This window comes from Mesitornis unicolor, unplaced genomic scaffold, assembly GCF_000695765.1.
Source record: "Mesitornis unicolor isolate BGI_N332 unplaced genomic scaffold, ASM69576v1 scaffold10822, whole genome shotgun sequence".
Lineage (NCBI taxonomy): Eukaryota > Metazoa > Chordata > Aves > Mesitornithiformes > Mesitornithidae > Mesitornis > Mesitornis unicolor.
Genome location: NW_010169868.1, coordinates 44,265 through 63,847, shown reverse-complemented (window position 1 = coordinate 63,847; position 19,583 = coordinate 44,265). Strand labels below are relative to the sequence as shown.

The following is a 19,583-nucleotide window of genomic DNA, read 5'->3' as shown; positions in this document are numbered from 1 at the left end:
CTGCTCTAGCTATAAAAATTATTTTGCTGTGCTGTTCCTCAGAGCGAGCGTTACTGCCCAGCAGTGCTTGCCTTCTGTTTGATGAAGTGTTTCGGTTCCCCCTGCCCTCCCCATTCGAAGTGTGGGGTGAGACCTGTTTTTCCTGCTGATCTGCCTGCGTTACATCTCTTGCCCATGGGAGTTGTGTACACAAGAGCTTGTGAAGATTCGAGCCTTTTTTTATCCTTTGAAAAGCCCAAGGAACAGCACCAGCCTCTGAAACACAGGCCGGGTTCTTCATTCTGCCTCTCGGCTGAGAAACAACCATCTCACATCAGGCTCGGCTGCTCGTGTCCCCCCCAAGGCTGCCACCTATTTGCCCTCTTTGTGATTGTACACTTTGCTCTGGGCTCCTGGGATGCACAGTGACCAAACGGTTGCCCCACCAGACAACTCCAGAGGGATCTGCAGTGCCCCTGGGAATCCCAGTCCTTCTCATTGCTTAGACCAAAGGTCAGCAGCTTACTTTGCCCGCATGGGTCATCTTGTGCTTGGACTGTGGTGCTGCTGAATTGTGCCCCTCTGGCTCTGTGTGACCTTGTAGATTCTCTTCAGATGAATGACATGATGCTATGGTTTGGCTGAATAAACCATGATGTGCTGAAGGGAGGACTGTACAACTCCTAGGTTCATCTGAAATTATGAACCTAGGTTCATCTGAAATTATGTAGCAGCCTTCAGTGTTATGCCCCAGTCACATCCTATAGGGACCTTTTTGGAAGAGGGGTATGATCTACAGTTACTTACAATTTTAGCATAGAGTTTTGCTTCCTTGCTTGAAACTTTTAAGAGCTATTAGCTTTTTCCCTTTGGAAAACTTGTGCAGAGGAAATGTAAAAAAATCCTTGGTTGTTGGTGTGGGGTTTTCTGGGGAGTTTCAAGAAATGAGGCATACAGGTTCCCTTGGGATCTTGACAGCTAATTTCTTCAGTCTTCTGAGAATCTTATGAGCCTGTTTGCATTAACGTGTCTTTACTGTGCTTTTAAATGGGATTGTTTTCTGTCTGTCTTCTAGCTCCTTCGAGAATTCATAGAACGTAAAACCACTTCATTGGACCCCAATGACCAGGTGGCGATGGGCAAGTAAGTAGGAAGGTGTCTGTAACATGGTTAGCTTCACTACAGCACTGCATTCCAGTCCAGAAGTGGACTTGCAAGCCAGTTCATTGTAGAGGGCAAAATTTTGCATGACTCTGGAGAAAGCATCTGGGTGTAAGAAATTGCATAATAAATTAATAAAACAGCATGACATTAGTCATCCTCTGTAAGATATTCTTTAGTTGTGGATCACGCTGTCCGACTCCGAGTTTGCCTTCCTTTGAGCAGTACCCTGGCTTGTCTGCGATCCCCGAAGATCCTTTCCAGTTGTAAAAGCTTGTTCCACATTTTGGGTGTTTCTGTCTCTTGGTGGTTCAGGCAGCACAAAGGGAATCCATGGAGGGGTGTCTTAACCAACCTTAGCAAGGAGAAGCTAGACAAAGTGGCAGCTGAAACCAGAACTTTTCTCATGGTGAGCTCTGATTTGTCGTTGTTTTAGAGGAGCAAACCTTCTGCGGTGAGATCAGTTAACGAAATTCCTATGGATGCTCTGTCCCTGCTGTAGGAAAACATACAATACAATTAAAACAGTATCAGGGAGTGTTTCCTGCATGCAGAAGTAAAATATAATTCCATGCAGGGAATATATCTCAGTTATATATATTATATCTCAGTTAAATTCTATAGTTAGAAAATAAAGAATCTTCCAAATACCACTTAATGAACAGTGTACATCTAAATAGCCATGGGCTGTAATTTAGAAAAGTGCAAAAGCAGAGGAAGGCTGAAAATGCCGGAGTGGGATTCACCACTGAAAATGTGGGGAGGGGGAGAAAATACATTAAGAAATTTAGTGGTGGTGAAATAACTTTTATCCTTGTAAAATACTACCCAAATTTTAGTGCAATTTGTTAAATTTATTTTGTGTATGTCTGGAATATTAGGGAAAGCTATTCACTATAATTTAACATGATATAGACAAAATTACGTTTAAGTGGTGATTACATTGTACATTTATCTGACTTTACAATAAAACAGATTACAGTAATTAAGATTATATTAAGATTGCAGTAATTGGATTTTGCTAGATTTTTTCCCCTGATGTCGAGTTTTCATGTAAATCAGGTAAGATGACGCTCGTTTTCGTGAAAAAATATTTATAACTAGTAGAAGTTTTTCCCTGCTGAAAACTTCTTTGACTTGATGGAATTCTGTCTGAGGAGTTGAGCTCTCCCTGAATACTGTCAGGCATCAGGCAGCACTTTCTCAAAGTGTTTAATGTTTTTCTTTCTTCTGTAGTTTTGTGTAGTAAAAGAGCATTATATAGGGCTTCTTGCCAGGTTTGCCAGGTTTAAGTCGGAGATGGTGTGGAGAAATAGTTGCTTCTAATTTTCAATATACTTTGAAAAACTGAGGGCGAAAATAAATTCAGAGCATCTACTGCGTCATGGTAATTCTGTTTGTGAAGTTAGCATAACCTATCTCAAAGAATCAGCTTGGGATGTGACAGACCATCTATTCTGTTATGGGCTTTCTATATGCAAAACAGAAGTCATTCGAGTAATCAAGGCTGAAAGAAAAAAACCAGTAACTTTAAAGACTTCTTTTGCAGATTTTAACATTTATATTTTCTAAAGATTTTCCTTTTAATTCTAAACTTAAAAAAAAAAACAAAACGAATAATCAAGAAAGGACAGAAAATAGAGCCAAGCTTGTGGCCTCCGTGGGTTTCCCTGCAGGTAGAACACTGTCACTGAACAGCGACGATCTCCTGGGGGCAGCAGGTCTGGTCTGCGTGTCCCGCTGTGGCTGGCGGCAGGAGAAGCACTGAATGTTTCAATGCCACGTGCGTGAGTGAAGCAGCAGGGTCTGGTAAATGCGATAGGTGCAAGGGCTGGAAGGGCCGCAGGCCCCAGTGTACCTAATGCTCGTTTTGCTGGTGCCTCTAACAGTTTTGTAACTGTCGTTTGGTGTCCCTCAGGCAATGGCTGGCCATCCAGAAGTTGCGAAGCAAAATAAAGAAGAAAGTGGACAGAAAAGCCAGTAAAGGAAGGAGAATCCGGTGGGTAACAGTTCCTGCAAGAAGGTCTGATTTTGCCAAATAAAGTCTGGCTGCGCTGGGTTGGCTCTGGGGCGCGTTGGTAGGCTTATTCATGCCTTTCAGGGCAAGATGTCTTGCTCTGGGTATCCACTGAGGAATCTTAATGTTCTTTGAGCCTAGAATAAGGGCTTGCTTGGATGCAGCCTGTGAGCATTGCCCAGATCAGTCTTGGCAAGGGTGTTTGTTGGTTTCAGAAGACACTGGAGAGAGGAGTTCAGATGTCCCTAAACGATTTGGGGCTGTAATTTCCAGTGAAAGCCAATAAACACCTCTTGTGCAATATATATTTAGCTGACTAAAATGTGAATAGCAGCTCTAGGGGAAGATGTGCAGAAATGCCTCAGCAAGGCAGATGTCTGTTTCCCACTGACTGTCAATTGGAATTTACTGTCTAATCTCTCTTTATTTTTCTAAGTCCCATTGCGGCTTTCTTTAGGTTCAAAACATTTCACATCCTGACTCCTGGATCACTAATTTGGGTTGATCTCTCCTATTGTGTTTCCAGGGGAATACACGCAGTAGGGTGGAAAGGGAAGCAGTCTGGAGAGGACGGGATTTTTTTCCCTTTGCAGAGCAGATATATTAGTCTCCCTGAGTTTAGCATGACTGCATGATTTGTAGTGGAGGAGGCGTTTGTGGCAGGGAGGCATGTTGAAAAGCTGCGCTGCTTCCTGAAAAATCCGCAACATTAACCATCCTTTTGTGAGTAAACTATAAATCGTGAGTTTAGATGGCATCTGATAGAAAGTCAGTGGAGTCAGTCTGGGTCAAGCCTGGCATAGCAATTTTTAAGATAGATGTCATAATATAATTTATTAAAAGAGGGAAGAGCTACTTTGTTGGCCTGAAAAGCCTATAATTATTGACTATCAGTATTCTTTTCTGTCAGCATCACACATAATTGGATATATTCATGATTCAGTCAAAACTACTGACAACATCACACAACTGAGTCAGACTCATAAACCTCCAGGAATAACGGGGAAGTCTCTCACTGGGTGCAGTCTCTGCACTACAGCATTCCTGAGAGATCAGCTGTCTCACCAAGTCAATTGCCTCTTAGATCTTGGGTGCCTTTTTTTCCTTCTTTAAATAAAATTTGTACTGACCCTGCAGGAAAAATATTAGTAAAAGAAATAAGTATCATTGTCTATATTTGGGATTAACATGCAGTTAAGCTCCAGCATCTTTTCAGAATAGTCCAGTAGAGCCCAAATAGTTGGTTCTCCCACTGAGAGACTTGGTGTCACCCCACGCAGATCGCTTATCCTCTGTTCTTCTTTTTCCTTCTCTAAATGTGGGGCAGCAGTACTTGGATTGGTTTCTGTGAAGGACTTTTGAGATCCCAGAGAGCTGAGTATTCAATACTAACTTTCATCTGTCTCCATAATTCTTCATTTCGCAATCCTTTATCAAACCTTCAGTATTACTGCATGTGTGGATGAAATGTTCTTAGTTTACTGTAGGATCTGAAGATCTTCAAGTGTTTTCAAAAGCAGTCGATCTTCCACTTGACATGAGTACCTGTCCCCTTCATAGACAGGGAAATTGGGGCACTAAGAGGAGAAGTGAGCTCATCTGAAAACTCCGCAGTCGAACTTAAGAAACCTGGTGCCTAGAACTCTGCTGTGCCTCACTAGGACAAGCCTTTTCTTGAGGTAGATACAAAGGAGTGACGCATGCACCCTTATTTTTCATGCTGGTGATTTCTGGTCCTGTGCTGCTGCAACATGAGATGCCTTTCTGTGGATGAAATTAAGTATTTTATATCTGCTAGACTGCGATTTGTAAGGTCCTGATTTAAAAATGTGACAGTAAGTAGTTCTGGACAAACAACTCATGTCAGTGAATTTATCTGAATTGCTAAGTACCCTTGCCACTATGCAGCCTGTTGCTGTATAAGCTTTGATCTGTATGAATCCATCAGTTGTTAATATCTCGGAAGTGAACTATTTCATAGTCTGGCCTATTGGCCTGTTGTTCATCGCAGCTCTAGCCCTGCATGGCTATGGCTCTTCCCTGACTCGTTCATGACGGTGTTAGATGTTAGACCAGGGCAGTTGCTTCCATTAGGAGCGACAAAGACCTGATTGTGCAGAGAAGCCCTTGTGCAAGGGTGAGTGTGTGTTGTGCCTGAAGAGCCATTCTGAAATAGTCTTGTGAGCTAAAAAAACCCCTCGAGGGAATGTTTCTGCATAAGCAAACAAAAGAGAGTACAGAGGTGACAGAGTGGAAAGGTGATTCTGGGCAAATGCTTGTGAATCCTTTTGCCTGCTATTTGTCAAGCTCTAAAAATAGCAGCAGCTCGGATAAAACATTTCAGACTTGGGTAGGCAGCATGGTAGTGTACACCGAAAGCTGTTGGTTTGGAATCCCCTGCCCTAGGGTTTAAAGCCACCTTTTCTTGCTGTGTTTTTCAGTACTCTCTTAAATTTTATGTCAGGTCCTTGAATATAAGTCACAAAATCTACTGCAAGTTCCTAGCGCAGTGAAAGCAGGAAGAGGATCCCGTATCTGGAGATGCAGTACCCCTTGCAGAAATATTTTGGTTGCTCAGAAACGGAGACAGATGCAGCACTGTATCACCTTGGCTGTCCCCCATCTCTTCTTTGCACAGGTCCTTTTCCTGTCTCCTCCTTCTTTGCCTGTTGTTACGTGCTCCGTTTGTAAGTTATTCAGGGTAAGGCTTTACAAGTACGGAGATGGCTAGTGGAGTGGGGTTGTGAGATCCTTTAGGGCCCTAGATACCACAGAGCAAGGAAAAAGTGGTAGCAGATGGGTGCTTAAGAAGGTCTGGTGCTCTGATAATACTGCTGCCTGCAATGAGCTCTTTGGGCACAGACTCCAGGAGGTGATGAAGACACTGGCTGAGTACATGGCTGAAAACCAGTTCCTGTTTGTCTGTGGCTTCTCAGGGTTGTCTGTCTGGAGTCTGATTAGGTCCTCACGCACAGTTAATGGATGCTGTGTGTCCTCTTTGTAGCTGTGATAAAAAAGGATTTGCTTGCTATTGTATAATCTGATTATAATCTGATTATTCTTCTGTCCATGTTGTAAGAAAGGAGGAGGGAAGGGAGGAGGAATTGCCAGCTATGGCTAGGGACTCATTAGATATCAGCCACCAGGAAAGCCAGTGCTTTGCATTTCAGGGACTGGTATCTTTCTATTCAAGCAGCAACATTTCCTTTTCATTAATAGTTACTAATGTGCTGCCTGTTTATTTCCTGCACTATTCAGGTATCATGTCCATAGCAAGCTGGTGAGCTTCATGGCGCCTATTGACCACTGTACAATGAATGATGATGCCAGGTGAGTAATAGATTAATTATGTTTCTCAAATGGCTTCATGACAGCGTGATATTGACCTGTTCTTCAGTCTGTCGCCCCCTCCATTTCTTCTTATCAGGTAACCATTTGTCACTGGCATCATCGCCTGGGTGTTGTGGTCACATCTGTCCAGGCAGTCTGGCTGAGCTTTCACTCTGTAATTACCGTGACTCCAAACAAGAAATTTTCATACATCTTGATAACTACGTTTTGGTTCCTGCTTTAAAACTCCTCTGATTTTGACATCTTCTAGGTTTATGGAATTATTTTGGAAATAGACAAGGAAGTTTTCTGGTGTCTTCAGGTATAATTGAAACTTGCAAAGAACTTCTCTTTTAACAGAAATGGCAACTGGTTTGAATTCTGTTTATTATGCATTTTCTTAGATCAGTCAGTAACTAGAATATTTCAGTCAAGATTCACTCAAGGCCTAAATGTTGCTTGTGTTTATGATTTTTTTTAAAGGGAATAATGTTATTGGAAGACTATAATATTTTAATGTGCTAATTAGTAAGGTTTTGTGCATGGTTACTAGATAGCTTTTCTACATATACACCTGTATTTCTTAAATATTACTTTTTTAACATAAATCTCAAAATACTGAGCTTTTAATGGGAAGGAAATGGAATAATTTTTCCAGTGAATGGATGTAGAAGGGCTGAGAAACATCTTTCTCTGGGTTGTGGAACATGGTTGTGCTTTGTGAGAGAGAGCGAGCGAGAGAGAGAGAAAGAGAGATGTCATTTGTCTTTGCGAAATGAAAACCAAATTCATGCTGTTCTTAGGCTGCAGTCATTTGGGATCTCGCACAGACTTCTGGATGAGAGCTCTTCAGTAAGCTGGCACTAGGACGCTTTGTGTCCATAATAAGACCTGAGCTGTTTCATCGTGCATCTTTCTCACAGTTTCCTGAGTCTTTCTTTTTTTCTTTTTTTTCTTCAAATGAGAAAACTGCTCTGACTTCTGAATATTGTCTACATCCTCTTGCCATAAAAACAATTTTGTTCGGTGTGTAGTGTGCAAGCTGTGCCTCCAGCCACATTAAGGTGGACACTTTTGCCACCCACTTACCTGGATCACAGGAAGAGTGGGACAGAAGTGGCTTGGGCACTGTGAGATTAGACATACACACTTCTGTTTATTTAGCAAACAAATCAAGTACATTTTTGTTTCTGATATGCAGGGCCTGAGCTAGCAGCTATCTGTGCTTCCTGGTGGTCAAAGACCTCCTTACCCGTGTGGAATTGGTGTCTCTGCTGGTTTGGATAGCCGCAGATCAAACATGGGGCAGGACAGACACACGTTCCTAGCAGAGTCATACCACCCTGTAGAAGTGGGTCTGGGATTTGCTTGTCGTTCCCCACATCTTTTTGTCTGAGGGTGATTAGCAGGTGGAGTATGTGTTTAGGAAAAACCAGTTCATACAATGTGCATTAATAATACCCATGACTCTAGTATTTCTCTTAGTATTATGTCCAGTTGACTGGTTACTGCTCATGCTTTGAGAGTTTTGAATGAGGCTAAATTGTCTGTCATTTTTTGCATATAATACGCGTTGCACTGGCCTACAGATTTGACAAGCATACAGAATGCTGCTCTGTCCCCAGCATGAAGGCAAGCTCAGCTGGCATGGGGTGTGTGTGAAGGGGAGGAAGGTGAAAAAAAAAAATAGGTGAGACTGATCCTACTAATCTCGGAGTTGTACTGTGTTTGCTGTCCCCAGAGGTGACATTGCCTCCTCCTTCGCAGTCCACCGCACTCACTTGTGTTCCAAAAGTTGCATAGAAAATGCATTCTGTAAGCCAAAATCCTCCAGCAAGTCAATGCAAACGTGAAGTGCATCGGAACAGCTGGCACGGCAGAGTTGTGCTGCACAATCGCCTTCTTGGGCCTCAGCTCTGCTTTGTCCCCCTGCCATCCCCATAACCTGTCTTTCCCTCTCTTCTCAGGAGGCACCATGAGTACACCAGCTGCACGGGGTCTGGCTGACCCTCCAAAGCTGTTACAGCTAATAGGATGCTATCTGTGTTACTGTGTGTCGACATAGTTATCATTGTGGTGGGGACAGAGTATTTGACATTTGGTTTACTGAAAATGTCTCCTGGGGCTTTTCTCCACGTTGAGTGGGTTATTACATCGCTTGCATGTTTTACTAAGTCTTTGGTGGCAGCAGTGTGGCAGCAGCTGCTGCTGCTTATTGTCTGACTGCGGGAACTTATTTCTTACATTAAGTTTATTAGTCACTTTGGAGGCCCGCCATATTTCCTGTTAATGGCATTTCAGTCGCTTATCTCCTGATGTTGCTTTGGCCGTCCAGAGTGAGACGGTCAGTCGATGTGTTTGCATACCAGCAAGCATGCCTGAGGGTCACATTGTGCGGGCAGCCGTGTCCCCTTCTGCCAGGACCAGTGTTCAGGCAAGCCCTGGCTGTGGATGGGGCAGGCTGGGCAGGTGCTGTTCCTCCTCCTGCCATGGCTCCATGGTGACCTTGAGCAGGTCACTGTTTCTGCAGCCCCAGTTCCTGTTCTGAGCAGCAATGGTCTGCTGTTGAGAGGTACCTGTGAAAAACAGTGGTTTAGTAATAGGAGTAATATTATTTCGATTTTTTAGCATACGTAGGAAAGCTTTCATTTCAGACAAGAGACACATACACAAAGAGAAGCCTAAGCTTTCCTCGCTGTTGGCCAAAGTGCCTGCTGCTTACCTGTAACACAAATATTATGCCTCACCTTTGCCAACTGCAGGCATTGCAGGTTTCCTTAAGCAGTTTATCTGCAGCTTTCTCCCCGTGAGATATGCTTTGGCATTGTTTAGTCCTAACATTGAGCTTAAATTTTCCCTCCGATGTAATTTAGGCCTGTTATTTCTTGTCCTGTTCAATGTGGGCTTTAGGAACAAAGTCTTGCTTCCTCTTTGCAGAAGCCCTTTCACATTTAGGTGGGATTTCTTGCCTTTCACATTGGAAACCTGGGGATTATTTAGTTTAGCGTCCTTCCTTTCCTCCCTAGTTTACACCAATTGTGTTTGCATCCAGCCATAAAACATATTCAAAATACAGGGATGGCCAGGGTCTGAAAATTAGGCCTCTATAGGTGTTTTGGTTCAGCTCTCTCAAAATGAAGATATCTGCTGCTATCAGTCATTTCTTTTAAATCATAGCCACTCTCTAGGGGTCACTTCACATCACTGTTTAAAATGCCCCTGCACTTGCCGTGGGCCATCATATCTCTCTAGCAGCACACAGCCATACCGGACAAGGCAAGAAGAATTCAGCTTCTGCTTTAAGCTGTGGGTGAATCAGAAAGAAAGATCCAGGCCTGTATGCATGAGAGGGAAGCAGCAATAACAGCTTTCCTTTGTGACAGAAGAAGGTAATTTTATTGTTTGCGAGTGTGAATTACTAGATTGAAAATGCAAGTATACACTTCACAGTGATGTGATCATGCTCTGAGCCATTTTTTTTTTCTGGTCAGGCACTTAAAAGGCATGACCCCAAAATAAATACACATCTGAACAACCGGGCGCTCTGCATTGTAGTGTGAGAAATTGTAAAGTGTCAGTGAGCTGTATATTAAAAAGGATTGTAGAAACAGAGCTGGCAGAACATTCCCCTGAAGTTCTACCAGTGGCTGCAGGGGCAGGTAGATCACTGTAAAATGCCCATAAATAGATATGGATGGGCAGAAGCTTGGGAGATGGCATAGAGTCTGGGAGGCGCGACTGGAGGGGTTGCTCTGGTTCCTCCTTGGCTCCCCGTGAGGAGCTGCACAGTCCCCTTGTGGCGGGGGCAAAGGCAAAGGGGAGTTGTGTGTGGCTGCTGTCTCGCTTTGCTTGCTGTAAGCGCTTCTGAAGGCATCAGTCTGTGCCACACTGTAATACCTCGCTGTTTTCTGTATGTTTAAATAGCTAATGCAGTCTGGGAGTACATCTGGGGCCTGATTCTCCCATACATTTAAGCCATTTTACACTACTCTGGCTGTGCAGAGAAACCTTAAAACAGTGCAGGTTGCTGCTGGTGCTCACCTGAAGGTCCCTGGGTGGCAGTGTCCTGGCTGTGGGGTGCCCAGGACTTCTGGGGATCTGGCACGTCAAGTTTGTCACTTGCCAGTGCCGCTGGCTGGGTAAACAAAGAGCAAATGCGAGTGAGGAGGAGCAGCCCGAGCACTGCATGGGGAAGGGGATGAGCAGTCACTCCAGAATGGTTTTACAGCCTGAATCTGAGAAAAGAAACGTACAGATATAGTAACTGCCTTTGTCAACATCACTGCCACTTTCTTTCTTATTCTTGCTGCTAGTTGGAATAATAGCATTTGTGCAGGCAATTAATCTTCCACTTGCTAGTTTTTCATGCACCCTACGCATGGGCATGGCTGTTTAACCTTGTGCTCACATATATTATGTTGTAATGTGTGGGGCACTGGTGGCCTCGAGCCCTCCTCTATTTTAACCCCTTTTTGGTAGTATTTTAAAACGTACACTGGAATGTGGTTTTTATGGCTATCTTGGGGTATATGTTTATAGACTTAAATACATTTACAGTACTCTTGGGCCAAGGCTTTTCTAATCGGTCCAAGGTCATTGCTATGTAAATGGGCCTGCCCTAAGACAAGGAACGTGAAGGCAAAAGCTGGAGTTTAAGTGTGCTGTGGTGGTTTTCTGGAGGAGAGCATCTGTCTTGGGCATGAATTAGCCAGGATTAGAACAAGGCTGTAATTTCTGGTTGTGATTTCACCTGGGTTTGAGGGTGGCATCATGTGGGTGCCACTTCTTGGACTTCCATTGAAATAGACTTTTCCCATCTTCACAACCAGGGTACTTGGGTGTTCCCATTGCTCCAGTATCTAGTGTAGTGAAACCTTTAATGTCATCGTCCTTCAGTGCCACCATGTGACGCAGAGCTGAGGAGATGCCCGTTGTCTTTTGTGGTTTACCTTTGGGAAGTTAGACACAGGGCAATGAGAGCCCCTGCCACCCAAGGCATATGGGTCCAGAAACCCATGAGTGAGGAGGCTCTGTGACTTGCCAAAAGTGGCACAGCAGGTCTGGGCCAGAGCCACAGCTAACCCAGGTCTGTGGTGCAGCGCAGCTAGCCCAGCTCTGAACAGCTGCATGTTTTTAGGAGATCAGACTTCTGCACACTCACAGAAAGCTCCTATGCTAGGTAGATTTATTTTATAGATTCTTTATGGGCAAACTGAGGCTACAAATTCCCGCTGAAGGCCTTCAGGTCCATAGACAAGTAAGCGTATTTTCATTCTCTGCAGGAGTAGATCCTGTGAAGGGTCTAGCTGTGGCAAGGTCAGGTAAAGGCTGTGTTCCCAGGAAGATCTGTGTGTGGATTTTGGTTTTGTCCTATCTCTCTGTCAGCTTTGATATATAGATCTTCAGATCTCTGCACTGTACATGCGTGTGGAACAGAGACTAAACAGAGACGCTTTAAAAAAAGGAATAATATCAGATTACTGCTCAGTTTGATGAACACCATTATTTCACCTCTGGAGGACAGCAGCTTGCAGGAGAGATGTTCTTTAGGGACACACACGTTTGGTCCGACACCTTTATCTCCCAAGACGAGTCAGGTTATTCTGACAGGTAAAACAAGATTGTGCAAATATGCAACAGTGATCTAATCAGCTGGAACAACAGCAATATTTTAACTGGCGCTACCTTTTAACAGCATCATTAAGGGCTCTCATTACTCTTTTATTAGAGGCTCACTCTATTTCTTATCAGATTACAGAATGAACATAACTCATGGCACTGATTTGATCTCTTGTTAAAGAGGATTACAGCTTTGCATTAACTCGGATTGACACGGTTTATAATTTGCTGTTGATACACATGCTGGCGGTGTCACATGTTTGACTCCTCCCCACGGCACCACTGAGGAAAAGGACATCCATACATCATCATTAAAGATGGCACCCAGCGCAGAAATGAGAGGCAAAAGGAGGCTTTTCTGCAGTAAAGTCAGGCAGGACAAAAGAGACACGTTCTCAAGTGCAAGCTGAAATACAAACCGGGATTTAGAACTGGGTTGAAGGTGGAGGAGAATATATCAGCTTTTAGAGAAGTTGCTTTTTACCATGGTGAATGGCTCTTCATTACAGAGGAGGACTTTGCATCCGTTACGAGCCAAATTAGAGGGAAGAAGATGGCTGTAACGGGACTGTGTCAGGCCCTGCAGGGCCACCCACAACACCAGGCACAGAAACCTCTCCCAGAATTTGAGGAAATTTCCCCTGCTCTTCTGATACCTCTCAACGTTGTGACTGTCACCAGTCAGTGAACTGGTCCCTGCTGTTGGGCAGTACTGATCATGCGCCATCAGCCGATGGTGTTACTTTAGCAAGGTAAAGTCTGCCTGTGGTGAAAGTTTCCTTGATGTCACATCCCTGGTTTGTAGGAACCCCAGGCTCCCTTCTTCCAGCTCCTGTGTGCTGCCCGTGCGCTCTAGGGCTGGTCACGGTGCATTTCCTCCACGTATTTTTGTAGCATAGAGTCAAGTTCATGCTCAGCATAGATGCCTGTACAACACATACTTACATACACATACTGACCATACATTTTGCATTTGACTGTGGATATGCAGGCTTGCAAGGTGGCAGAACTGGGCTCAGGGCAGGAACCCATGGTCTGAAACCCATGGCCAAGCCCATGGCTCTGCAATTGGCGCCAGGTCGTGCTCGGTAGAAGAGCACCCAGGACGCTCCAGTTACTGCATGAGCAGACCTGTGCTTGCTGGGAAGCCGAATTAAGGCCCAGATGACCCAGCTGAGGTCTGGATTCAGCGTTTCCCTTGGGTTCAGCCAGAACATCCTATCTTTTCCCAGCCCACGTTCTCGCTCTTGGACTTAGTGCAGTTGCTTTGTCACCGTGTGTCTTGCTGCAAGCAGAAGGGGGTACGTAGTAGGAAATCCTGGTATTAAAAGATTAATTTACTTACATGACATAAGAGTTTAATATTTATTAAATAAACCCAAGTTGGTGAGATACCAGCCTTTAACTTAGCTCACTTTGTACTTTGGGTATTAAAACACCATGAGACTAGATTAATGGAGGAATTTGGGCCCTGTGATTGTCAGTCCAGTACCTTCACCACGACAGAAGTCCCTTTAAGGAAGCAAAGCCCTTCTTTCTGGAACAACCAAACCAGTAGCTGCTGTGCTGTGCGGCACAAACCTGGGGTGACTGTGTCAGTGGGAGAAAAATTAAGTTTATATAGACACAGCCTGGAAAAAAAGCTTGTCCTGCTTTGCATGGGCTTTGTTTTGGGAAGCAAGGGGAATCTCTCGGAGCGTATGGTGCTCTGCTGTTTTTGGTGTTTCCGGCTGAGGCTGTGGGTGGGTGGGTGAGCTGCCCCCAGGTGCTGGGGCTGCTGCAGGTGTGGCCGGGAGGGGGGGACATGGGGACTCCTGGAGAGGGGCTGGGTGCTGCCTGCCCTGGGCTGCCTCACCTGGGAGCCTTGTGCTCAGTGGGGCCACCTGAGCTGTACTGGAAAGGAGAAAAAGCCCCGTGTTGTTCTGTGAAGCCCTGAGGCACTGTGGCTTCGCTGTCATTCTGCCCTTTGTGCGCTGTTTTGTTTGGTGGATTTTATCGCCCCAACCTTTGACTTAACCTTAGAAGTCAGCTCGTGTAGGTTCAGTTAAGTATCTCGGATCGCTTTTAACCATAGTTGTTAGAAGGGTTGATATTTGAACAAGGAGTTTTTATATGTTTTGAAGCTGGCAGTAGTGAAGTGGTGTATGTGACCCTGGTTAGTGCCAATGGGCTGAAATCATCGTGTCCCAGCATCTGATGTTTGACATCCCTGGTAAGAAGACAGACGCCTCTGTTATGGAAATTTCGTTTTTAAGGGGGAAAAAAAAATAACCTGTTAAGAGCTGCAAGATGATTTGTCGTCCTCCCTTTGTGAGACAATTTGTCTTCTCCTGCATCAAATCTGTTATAAAACAGGCAAGCTGTGAAAGAGGGAAATCATCCTAGGAATATGGGATGTTAAGGTACACAAAGAATGGTCGCCTCCATACGCCTGTGTGCTTGTCTGCGCGGGGCACTTCACACGCAGCATTACAGTGGCTGCTCTGCTCAAATACCCATCTGAAAACAGAGACTGAGAAACAGCATTTTATGAATTTCATGGGGAAATTAAAGCTGCTGGAAAGCGTGCCAGCAGAGCAAGCTGGAGGTTTCGGAACCTTTTTTTCCTGTTCTGCTACTTCTCCAGCCACTTGTCCACATCTTTTATGCTTGCACTGTTAAAGCTCATATGAAAACATGAATGCTGATGGGACCAAAATCAGGACGAGAGAGGTTCCACCTCCGCTCCCATTAATGCTGTCCTGAGCTCGGGGCTGGTGAGCAGGCAGATGGCTGCGTGCTGGGGCAGCGGGGAGATGTTCAGTACTGGTGACAGAAGTGGCAGCTCTGAACCCCGGGTTTGGTTAAGTCTGGGGGATGCTACCTTGAGCAGCAGCCCGTCCATCCCTCTGCTGTGCTCTCCAGATCCAGCCTCAGGAAATGTGCAGAGTCCCTCTATTTAGGGCAAGAACCGGCTTTCTGAAATATTGATAAATCTTGTGCCTGGTCTCATGAGACAAACCAGAGGTCACATGTCACCTTTCATAATTTAAAGGTGTGGGGCTAAAAGCATTTGCACAGGCTTGAAGGACCCAATCCTGACCTGCCTGAGCGAGAGGGAATTGCGGGAGACCTTTCTGAGTCTCCTTCAAGCGCCGGGTGCGGTGATGAGAGCCGTCTGGCTCTGTAATTTATAGCCGGAGTTGCGCGCTCTGCTTTGGGCCGTGGTGGGGAAGCGAGTGAGAGAGTGCCATCTCGTGGGGTGCCTGCCCGCACCGCACGCCCGACACCTGCGGCCCTCAGGCCAGCGCTTTAGAAAACACACATTTTAATTCCGCTCTGATTGACGCCGCTTATTTTGCTCCACGTCGTCGACTGCAGCGTGGGTTTGTGGCTGCGATAATACTGGAGTAGGGAGCATGTGTTAGAAAATGCGTGAACCCAGAGCCAAATCCCGCACCCCGTGGGCTGATTTAGAGTAACGCCTTTGAGTAGAAATTGAGAAATACAGAGCTTCAGCTTATCTTCCTGGGTAGCTGCTCTGCTCACTGGGCACTTAGTCTGAGTTTCATGCTGGTGGACAAAAGATACCTTAAAATAGAGAAAGTTTTCCAAGAAAATTATCAGCCGTCAGTTTCACAGCCAGCTTCAGCTTTCATCGGGAGGCGTCTGCTTTTCATCCTCCCTTTCTTCATGGGTGTTCATGCTCTATCTTTCGCCAGTTTTTGTGAATTAAAAATTCATTGTTCCCGATGGAGGATGTCAGTAGGAATGGGGTAGGTATAGTTATTTCAGTACTGCTGGGGGCATATTTTAAATTATCTTTTTTTTTCTTTCTTTTTTTTTTTTTGGCCTGTAAGAAGAGAAGAAGTAAAAGGTACATGGGAAAAGGTAGAGAAATTTGTTGGAGGGTATTTTTATTAAAACGGCACAGCAGTGACTCATGCAGTATTGCTATATTAATAGCACTTGGAAAAAAAAAACCCACCAGAAACTGAGTTTTCCCCCGTGATACTGTTCTACTACTTTACAGAACTATCTTTAGAAAAAAGAAGTAACATCACTATAATTACACGAAATAGCACAGCATTAGCTGTTCTCCCCTCCCATGTGCAGGCATGTATTTGTTTTCCACTTTGAATATTTGGTGGAATAGTGCTACTGCAGATGGGCAAAGTAGGTTTCTGGGGAACAGTTAACAGTCTTTATGATTTAGATTTTGATGCTATTGCTATTAATACTCACCCAGGGCACTCCTGTCCTCTGTGTGTGTGTTTCCTTGCTCTCTGTTGCAAGGATTTTGCCTATAAAATGTGTGCAGTAGCAACACCTGAGATTTGGAGGGCAGTGAAGTCCACTGGTCAATTAGTACACAAAGCTTGCTGGGTGAAGTAGCTGTTCCTTCGATTCGTTTTTTTAAATACTGCTGTTGACATGAAGTCGCCGGTTTGCGTGGTCAGGAGCCGGTCAGCATCTGTGCTCTGCCACGGAGGTCGGGGGGCACCAGGCCTTGGCACCCCTCATGTGCACAGCCAGGTCCTTTTGCTGCGTGGCGGGGACAGCGCTGTGACCGTCCCACGGCTCTGCCAGTGTTACGCTGCCAACGGGAAGGCAGTGGAGCTGCTGGCCTGGGGTTTGCACGGGGAATGCCCTCACCGGGGTGGGCGGCGCAGGAGCATCACTTCCCTGCTCTGCCCGGTGTCACCACCGCTGTGGTGCAAATTGCATCAAACCCAGGATTCTTCTGCCTGCCCCAGAGAGCAGAGTGCAACGCCCCCCTCACCCTCACCTTTTGTCTCGGGCTGCTGGTGCATTGAAAAGGGCTGTACAAACTTTCTGGGTGCCTGCAGAGCGGGCCCTGGGGCTGGGAAGGGGCTTGGTGCCTGGGCGCTGCACTCCCTGTGCATCAAGCACCGGTGCCGTCCTCTGCCCTGGGAGTCTCAGAAGAAATGCATAAATAATTAAGCCAAGGTACTTACACACACATGTTTTATGGCAAATGACTGTGTGGTTCGTGATCATTTTTTCCAGAAACAGGTTTTATGATAATATAGTAAAAATATTAAATTAGAAAATGCCTCACTAAGGGTGATAAAACCTTACTACAGTGGAAATAGGTAATTATTCCCTCTACAGCCTAAATGACAGTTTAAAAGAAATAAAAATGTTAGTGCTCATTACTTGCTTTTGTAGGTTGCAATAAAGGGTAAGTTAAATTTTAATTCAAGGAAGACCCCTGTATCGACCTGCTTTTTCCACACTCTCTACCTGAGGTGTAAGTACTGTTAATTACTCACATAGGTTATTCCTCAGCACATCGCTAACACCAGCGCCTCTCGTGCTAAAGTCACCTTCCCTTCGTCTGGAGGTAGCAGACTCGCAGTGGGGTGGGCTGTTTCGACTCAGTGGTTCAAGTCTGATGTTTAATACATGGGGGTGGAGGAGAGAAATTTTATATTTTTTAACCAAAATCCAAGCTCATTATACATAGCCTTAAGGGGGCTGAAAGTATTAAAATCCACACTTACCCTGGTGAATTGAAACAGAGACAAGGTTAAACCTGGAGGATTGATGAGTTTTACTCTCTACATGGTTAAATCCTGCTGAGGGGAGATGCTGTAGAAGAAAGGTAGCCTAGGTGATGAGAAGAGGAAAGAAAAGAGGTTGGAGTTTTTTTTAGAGTACAATATTTGTTCTGTTGCGGGAGTGGTGGGGTTACCTGATTTCCCCCCTCCTCCCGTCACTCTGTCTGTGCTGGGTTGTTGTTATCCAAACAGCTCCACTCCCAATCCTCACCTCAGCAGAGGCTGCCAGGCAGGATGGGGCTGCGGCGCTGCCTGCCTGCAGCTGTGGGTGCAGCCCCCTGCACCCCCGAAACCTGGGGGATGAATGGCGGAGTCTGTCAGTGCTGGCAGCGTTTCCCTGCTGGGGAAGACAAACTCTTACTTGAAGTCTCCCTGGGCCCTGTTTGCTTAAAAAATGGCTATTTAAAACCAGTAGGATTGGAGCAAATTCACCATTGATCTCTGAACTCTTGCACCCATCAGAATACCAGCAACAACCAGAAATTAAGACAACAACTGGAGGATGCTGGTTCTCCAGCAGTGGGAAAAGGCCAAGACAGACTGCAGAGAAACATTGCTTTTGGCTTGTGCCTGCTCACCAGGAAAACACAGAAGCTCTTTGGCTAGTTTCTGTGGTGTTCCCTGTATTATATTTGAACTTTTTTACATAACTGAGTAGTAGTAAAAAAAATGAAGGCATGTATAAGAGGAGAAGGGCATATGTAGAGAAACTGCAGCCAGAGTCCCTCTGTGTGGTGGAGGTGATGTTTGGGAGCAAATCCCCTTTGAATTTTGCAAAATGCCTTTGAGGTACATGCAGCCAACAGCCAGCGGAGCCGGGAGGTTTGAAGCCTGTTACCTGGGAGTGAGGTTCATGGACAAAAACCGGTTTCTGTTGCTGGGTGGCACCAGGGTGTGGAAGAGGAGCAGGAGAAGAGCTGCTTGCAGTTCACTGTGAGTGTGCAGTGGCCAGGCTGAACACAGCCTGCTGGGGAGCGGGTTTGTGCCTCCCAAGGGGGGTTTCTTCAGCCCAGTCCTTTTGTGTTGCCCGAGTGACTCAGTGGCTTACAGTCAGGACAAGGGATGTGCCCACACTGGGCAGTTCACGTCGGTGGAGGGCAGCGGAGCTGCGTGATGGATCAGGACTAAGCTCTGGAGTGGTGCTTAGGTCAGCTGTGCAAAATCGGTGGAGAGCCTGCAGAGTGCTGAAAATGCACAGAGACCACGTTGTTCCTTAGCAAAGCATGAGGGGTGGGAGCAGGTCCGTGTGTGAGAGCTGTGTTATTTCAAAGTTGAGAATCGGACTTGTCTGGTTGATGCTGATGCCCAGCGCGTGTGTGAAAACAAACCAGCTGCAGGAGCTGCACGTGCTGGAGGTGCCGAGCCCCGAGCAGGGGCAGCAGCAGAGTCCCTGCGGTGCAAGGGAAAATGGAAACGATCCTAAGAGGAGCCGTGAGAGCCTGCTGCTGCTGGGGGCTCTGCAGAGCGGCTTTCCTCCGGTGCAGGAGTGGACAGGCTGGAGGCTGTCACTGGAAACCAGCAAAGTGGGTGCGTTTGGTGTTGTCATTTACCTCCCGTCGGTAACTTTGCTCAGTACAATTAAGTTACAGTATTTAAAATGAGGCATATACCCAGGATTGGGGAGAGAGAATTAAATGGGTGATGTTTTGTTGAAGGCACCCAAAGCTGCTCAGCTTCCTGATAGGCGAACCACCAGTGTTTGTCAAGCTTGGCCCACCCGAGTGTGAAGCGATCTCCTATCAAAACACTCATTTCAGTGTTTCTCTCTCCCCTCCCGACACGCGGACTCCGCTGTGGATGGGAACCACTGCGCGCTGCCTGGGGCTTTCACCGGATCGCAGCACACATGGGAGTGTTTGCTCCGTGTAATGATGGGGTCTGAGCCATGATTGTTGGGGGCCTAAACAGCAGCA

At 45.8% G+C, this 19,583-nt stretch overlaps 1 protein-coding gene across 1 annotated transcript in view; it reads left to right on the top strand.

Moving 5' to 3' along the window:
- Positions 1-19,583, top strand: part of AATF (apoptosis antagonizing transcription factor) — a gene marked incomplete at its 5' end in the record, with an annotated part of 51,368 nt that overhangs the window by 30,078 nt on the left and 1,707 nt on the right. The window contains 3 exons of the mRNA XM_010179508.1: positions 1,055-1,122; positions 3,059-3,139; positions 6,416-6,487. Of these exons, the coding sequence (XP_010177810.1) occupies positions 1,055-1,122; positions 3,059-3,139; positions 6,416-6,487 (221 nt within the window). The remainder of the gene's footprint in view (positions 1-1,054; positions 1,123-3,058; positions 3,140-6,415; positions 6,488-19,583) is intronic.